Here is a 7297-nt window from a genome sequence, read left to right on the forward strand (position 1 = left end):
AAGCAGAAAACAGATTCTCTTCTCACTAGCATTAGGGGATTCCGATGTAATTTTTTTCTTGTAGCTGTATAGCCGACCACTTGAATCGAGCGAACGAGCGAGCTAAATGGTGCGAGTGTGCGATATGGTTTTAGTAAAGAAGGACGAGATATAGGAGGATACGAGTTTAGGGACGGCGTGTGAGTGATTTATACATATATATATATATATTATTACGGTTTCTTTATTTTCCGATTATGTCCTTATCTTTACGCGTGACCGCGAATAAGAGGGTGTGAGAGAGAGAGAGCGAGAGTGGCCGATGGGACGAGAAAACAAGACGAAATTGGACCGTTTAGATATAACGTGCCCGTAATCATGTAACCGTGCTTAGGAACGACAGCGGAAGTGCAGGGTGTCCCACAGATTTTCGTATAATATAGACTGCCAGTGCGTTCTACGAACTGAAAATGTTCGATATCATACGACAGAGTCTAAAAATGTTTCGCGCGAGGAGAAAGTTTTAACGAAAATATGAGATCATTGTTAATTACATTTACCTAGGTCAGCCATCTTTGCGGATCATGCTCGGGTTCAGACATTAGCGTAATATTAAATTGATCGTGGACCAAATTTCATACGCAGATTCACGCGACACCTATCCAGTTTCATCTTCAGCAATAAATTAGTTAATTAATTTCGATCGCGCGTGTAATATTGGAAATTTCTTCATGAAAAACGCGAAGACCCGAACGGCTCGCAATCGATCCATCGTGACGGTCAGCTCTCATTAACTACCAGAGACACCTGATTTTCTCCTTTCAAGAATTATTTCCGAAATCATATTTTTGTTCAAACTCAAGAGGAACGTTCGCGAAAGTTTTGTTTTTAGACAAAGAGCACATTGGCAGGATTTGTGGGAAAACATTTGAGACACCCTGCGTAGAATATAGTCTGTTGCAACTGTAAGAGAGAAAGAAAGATAAAAATTTCGAAAGAGAGAGAGAGAGAGTAATCAGAGCTTATTCGTACCTCGATACACGAGGCAGCGTGTGCTTCGTCGAACGATCGTCGTGGTTAAACAAAAACTAATTCTGCTAATTAATAAAAAAACATTTAAAAAATGCAACTAACATATAGTGATCGATCGATCATATACGAATAAAATGAAGCATAATTATATCCACGAGAAATGAATGAAACGAGAATAGTGAAATAAGCGAACGGTTCTCTCTCTCTTTCAGACGAATCCAGATTAATTTAGCGTTAACTAACATTTTTAGATACTTACGTATACGTATACACACTTATCCAACTCTTACATGACACAACACACTCACACACACGTACACACTGATTAATATATATATACATATATATGTATATATACAGGCACTGGAAGGTAAAATAGACGGAAGGGATCGTGTTCTTTCTTTTCTTTTTTCGAGAAATCGAAATCGTTAATCGTCGTGGATCGATCGTCTTTTCTTTTTTCGAGAAATCGAAATCGTTAGTCGTCGTGGATCGATCGTCTTTTCTTCTCGACAGTCACGGATGTAGAACGGAGCCGCAGTAAACGACGATGGGAAAGCTGATGTTTGCGAAATGAGATTGAATTGAGACACGTGAAAAAGAAAGTATATAAACAGAGGGGTTGAAAATATTGAGTCGATGAAAGAAAGAAGAAAAGACTCGGCGAACGGACGTCGATTTTTAATGACGATCTGATGCATAGGAGCTCCCAGATCAATGTTTGTGTGCTCAATTTCTAGTTCGTAGCAAGAAAATGAGAGAGAGAGAGATAGAGAGAGAGGAGATATACCTTTGCATAGATCGAACGGGTTTAGACTTACGATCGTCGAGCGATAACTGCTCGAACACCCGATTCTTTGCCGCTGCATCGTGATCACGATCTATCTACACCCATGAATTCATTTCCACGCTTGTTTAACACATTCCATGGCTGCATCGTGAACAGAAAAAGAACTGAGAATCAACATCCAACAAATTGCGCAGCGGGGTTAATTACGGTGAAGATTTGTTAAAGCTTTCGTTAATAACAAATATAATAACGATAAATCGGTTATTTTCGGTGAATATAATTGTACATAGAGTGTGGAACTTGTTAAGAAAATACTTGGAAAAAGAACAAGAGGACAACTGTTCGGGTAATCAGCGATCGAATCGCTAATTGATTTACGGTGTCGCGATCGGGTTAGATGAATCGTGAACTGGATCGAGCTGCACGTAGAGTAATTAACGATACTTCATATTGCGTTTCATATTCTGTACACCGTGTGTAGTCTCGCCCCATTTATATATATGTACGTATATATTTGGTTCTCTCTTGGAGACAATAATGATTTCTCACGTTTCGCGGCGATTTTTTCGAGAACTGATCGACGAAATGATCGATTCCACGAGTTAGAGAGAGAAAAAAAAAAGAAGAGGAGAGAAAGAGAAACAGAGTGCGTGAGGAGGACGTATGAAAGAAAGGCAGCGTGAACGAGAGAATCACAATGAGATCATATATATGTATATATATATATCGATCATTCTTTTTTCTCTTTCTCATCGTCAAGGCGAGAACGGAGGTTGACGAAAAATATATCAAGATTCAAAGAGTATACACACACAGGATTTTGTAGGTAATGTTTAGTCTTCAACTGTATATTGGTCTCTTATAAACGATGTCGCAGAGCTTGTGTGCTTAACAAGACATTAGCTACCCTGTATCTCACCTTGTTAAATAAAGCTAGGCGTGTTTAATACAAAAAAATTAATAATAATAATAATAATAATAATAATAATAATAATAATAATAATAATAATAATAATAATAATTGTGAAAAATCAGTAATTTGATGAAGATTGAACAGATGAGAAATATTGACTGTTTCGGCTTTCCTTGGAACGGGGTCCCGCAATACACTGCGGTTGCAGCAGTTTCCGGGTGTGTGATCATACTATTTTTTATTTTTTTATTTTTTTGGTGTTCGATCACTACGCTAGAAATGAATACTTTTATTAGATCGTCACAAGACTATTATCTGCTAGCTGATGTCGAATAAAAGGAAACTAATTGTTCATACTAATTCATGGATAACTAAACTTAAACTCTATTGGATTATATTACGACTTGTTTCCATCGAAAAAACCTCAGCAATCCATGATGATAGATTTATGAAAAATGAACAGGAAATATATATCTCTGTAAATAAAATTATGTGTCGTATATAAATTTCCTGTCGCGCATCACACTCGCAATCAGTATGATAAAAAGGCCAGGAAGCATAATAGAAAAAAGCGATTAAGCGTTGATATGATAGCTCTATGATCACACGTCCCGAGGCTACTGTATTATTATTGCTATTATTCTAGTGGTATTTATATAAGTATACTTCTCGATAGGTAAGAGAAGTATGGCACAGGTATAGTTGGCTGGAAATAGACGGTGGTTCGCGCGAGTTCTTCCGTTATTTATACATTTCCATCGATCCAGCCACCCTGGAAGAGACTAATTCTGTAGTACCTTGCGCGACCACGTTTCTGGTGTGCTGCATTTTATTATTGCTACCTCCTTCCGTGGTGTCTGCGTCAAATCGAACGATACTGGAACTCGAGAGGCTCGAACAGAAAATGTCTGATAGTCGCAATTGAGAAATTGGAGAGATCCCCATTGATCTGTAAAATATTCGAGACTCTCTTTTATCCAGAAATATAATCTTAGTGTCCCTATTACGGATACGTAGGAAATTCCCTTTTTGTACAATAATCATCGTGAAAATAAGTAGAATTCGAGTAATACCATTTATTAGTAACAAATACCGACTAACGTGATACTAAAAGGAGCAACAAAGACAAAGCAATCCCATTTGTTCAAATTTCACTAATTTTCCTCATTTTGTCCCATTCCAATTTACTCGAACGAAACCATAACGAGAAAGCGTCCACCCTGAAAAAGTTTCCCCGGCGAAACTCAGTTTTAAACCGTAAAACTTTCTCATGAAAAAGTTGCAACGTTACCGCACCATCATTTGAGCATTAGCGAAAACTGATCCTCTCGATTTCCATATCACCATTCTCGTTTGCTCGATTTGACCGCGAACCACCCCGAAACGAACCAAAGAGGGTAGCGTCGTCTTTGAAGAGATCGTAATCACGGTGAATCTTTTTCCTTTCTTTTTTTTCGAGACCGTGAGAAAAGGAAGTGAAAACGAACCAAAAGAAGAGAGAAAAAAAAAACGAAAATAGAGGAGCGTAACAATCGTTGCGTGCCCCGTTCACGCGCCCCGTTCTTCTGTTTGCTACCCCTTGTTGCGATCTGCATATATTGATCGCAACATCCCCGCGTGTAGCACACAGACGTATGATCTCTATGTATAGCAAACACGACGCGCGCAAAGTGTACATGTACATGCCACATATACGTTGTTTTATGTGTACATACGTGCATATATTGTTTTCGAAAAGAAAAGAAAAAAAGAAAGAGAGAGAGAGTACGTACCAAGAGTGGAGAGACTCGTACAAAGAGAGATGTAGAGAAAGAGGGAGAGAGAGAGAGAAGATGTATCCATCCAAACAACTTGACCCAGGCTCCTGCCCGTCTTTGGTAAGCACCATCCGCTCCTTTGTAGTCCCGTTAATCGACACACTCTTCTTCCCATTTTTACGAACCGTTTTTTCGGTAACGAACGATCTTTTGTTTCTATATTACATTATTAATTTCATACTTTTTCTCTTTATTTTCGGATAATATTTTTTTATTAATACCTGTTCAATTTAGACGTTTCTCTTTTTTTTTTTATTAATATATTCCTTTTGCTTTTGAAGTTCACTTTTTTTCTAAATGTTTTTTTATAGTATCTTGTCTTTCTTTTCTTTTTTAATTTTAAACTTGTACCCGTGACGATGATCGTGACGAACCAAGTCGTCAACCAGAACCAATTTTACTGACCAGATCATCTGAACCCCACCGGGAATCATTCCACGAGAATTACTGTTGCTGACTCGATGACACACTCTACTCGTGCATGGCGTTGTTCGAACATTTTGCAAGAACTGACAACTGTTTCCTTCGAGGGTCGCGTGACACTGTTTATTTTTTTACAGTGTATGTAGTGTTTGTTCTTTATTTTTTTTTTTCTTTTTTTACATTAAGGGGAGGTTTTTTACAGTGGCAGTTCGTAAAAGATGCGTCGAACGAGCTGTGCAGGTCGAGAGAGTGAAAGTCGAGGATAATCATTGCCTCGATGATCGAGGATCTTCTTCCGTAGATCCGTCGCATGTTACCTGAAGATCGTGGTAAACGACCAAGCGCGCTCGTTGCTTGTTTTCCAAATACAAAAATTCGATCTGAGAAGTTTCCTTTGTTTTATAAAATAATTTTGTAATACTTTGTATAGAAAGTATAACTTAATAGTCTGTGTCTATAATCTCTTTTTGGTAGTATTTTTAGTAGTTGATTGCTACATGGCAAATAAGTAATGCTTTGCTTCCTTTTAGCTTTAATTAGAAATAATAATAAATTGTACTTATCTGTCATTGCTATTCATAGGAAACAATTCTAAAATTTCTGATCAACCGTTTCCGTTCTTATGTCTACAAAACGCCGGTCAGAAAAATGAACGTTCGCATTCGAAATCACGAAGTCCATTTCTTCCCGAAGTCGAGCAATCTTTATGAAATATGCCGCGTATTAATTAACAATAACGCGTATCCAATAAAGATCGACGAAATTTTACGAATTTCCCGTGATCTCTCGAAACGGGCGCGTTTGGTCGCCCCGAGGGCGGCTCGCGAGTGTCGAGCGGAAACGGCGCTAGGCTGCTGGTCCCACCGTTCACATCCGTTCTGACGGACACGGCCAATTCTGTTTCAGGATATCGCAGGAAACGACGGGGCTCTCGATACCCGCGTACCACTTCATCCCGCCGGACCACATCGTTAAGTCGCCGATCCACTAAAAGTGGTCAGACACACACGTATGTCGTTGTCGTCGTCGAAAGGACGCGGGGCGTCGCGACGCACGCGAAGCTGTCAATGGCATCTGGGACTGGGCCACGCACTGTGTTCAACCAGCTTGCTAATCGACACGCATTAACACCAATACGTAACACGACTATCACACGCAAAACAGTTAGACAGACAGACAGACGCGGACATCTACGCACATACACACGATATATATATACGTATATCTACAGACGTTTAAAACAGAAAAAAAAAGAAGAGAAAAAGAGACACGGTGAACAAACACATAGACTCACACATGCGCACACGCGCATACACATGTACACAGAAGCGAGAAGGTGAACTACAAAAATGGAACACACGTCAGAAGGGGAAAAGGAGACTTATACGTAATACACTTACACACGTTGACACACACACACACACATATAGTACAGGTATATATAGAGGCAGGTTATAAAAAAAAGAAAAAAAAACAAATGGTCAAACAAAGAGGGAAGTACATACGTGGGATACAAGCACGGTACGGTAACAAGTTTTAGATACACGTGTACACAGGTTCGAGCGGATGTATATGGGAGGAGACACACGTACATACACACACATACGTGGGAATATTTTGTGCGCGCGCTCTCGGCAAGAGAATCCACAGGGGTGTGTACATAGGAAGCGAGAACGCAGCGAGGAAAGGGATGTTAAATCGAGCACGCGCTTTAACGATAACGATATTAAAAATGGATAGAGAGAGAAAAAAAGAAAAGAAAAACGAAGAAAAATATACCACGCAAGTTAGAGACGAAGAAGGCACGCACGCGCGTACACGGACATGTATATATATATATGTAGCATATATACATATATATATATATATATAGATTATATATAATCGAGTGTACAAAACTGTACAAAAGATATTTAAACAAAATGAAACAAAACAAGCTAACAAAAGAATTAAAAGAAACAAAAAAAAAAGAAAAAAAAATGGAACATTTAATAACGATGCACGCCGCAGCCCGTCACACACACACGGTGGCTGCTGCCGATTGGTAAAGGGAACAAGCCAAAGATATGTTAGTTTTCATTTTTATATTTAAAAAAACGAGAGAAAAAAAAACACAAAATGAGAATATGAGAGTGGCGGGTGGAAAGTACTGTGCCGGCTGGAAATCTGGGCCCAGCCGCTTAGGGGTTGGCTTTTCTGCTTCTACAACCTCTTTGTGGGGATATTGTCGACGTCTTTGAACCGGGAAGACAAACCTGTGCAATATCGTATTTTTAATGGAACGCGAAATTAAGTTTCTATTGAAAATTCTGTTAACAACATATTTGGTGCGGTAAGAGGCAA

The 7297-nt window shown here is 39.0% G+C and overlaps 1 protein-coding gene across 1 annotated transcript in view; it reads left to right on the forward strand.

Moving 5' to 3' along the window:
* Mub (poly(rC)-binding protein mub) overlaps positions 1-6432 on the forward strand; it is a 123174-nt gene extending 116742 nt beyond the window's left edge. The window contains exon 8 of the mRNA XM_076902275.1: positions 5861-6432. Coding sequence (XP_076758390.1) covers positions 5861-5945 — 85 coding nt within the window. The 3' untranslated portion in view covers positions 5946-6432. The remainder of the gene's footprint in view (positions 1-5860) is intronic.
* Positions 6433-7297: the final 865 nt, after the last annotated feature.

This window comes from Xylocopa sonorina, chromosome 10 (genome assembly GCF_050948175.1).
Source record: "Xylocopa sonorina isolate GNS202 chromosome 10, iyXylSono1_principal, whole genome shotgun sequence".
NCBI lineage: Eukaryota > Metazoa > Arthropoda > Insecta > Hymenoptera > Apidae > Xylocopa > Xylocopa sonorina.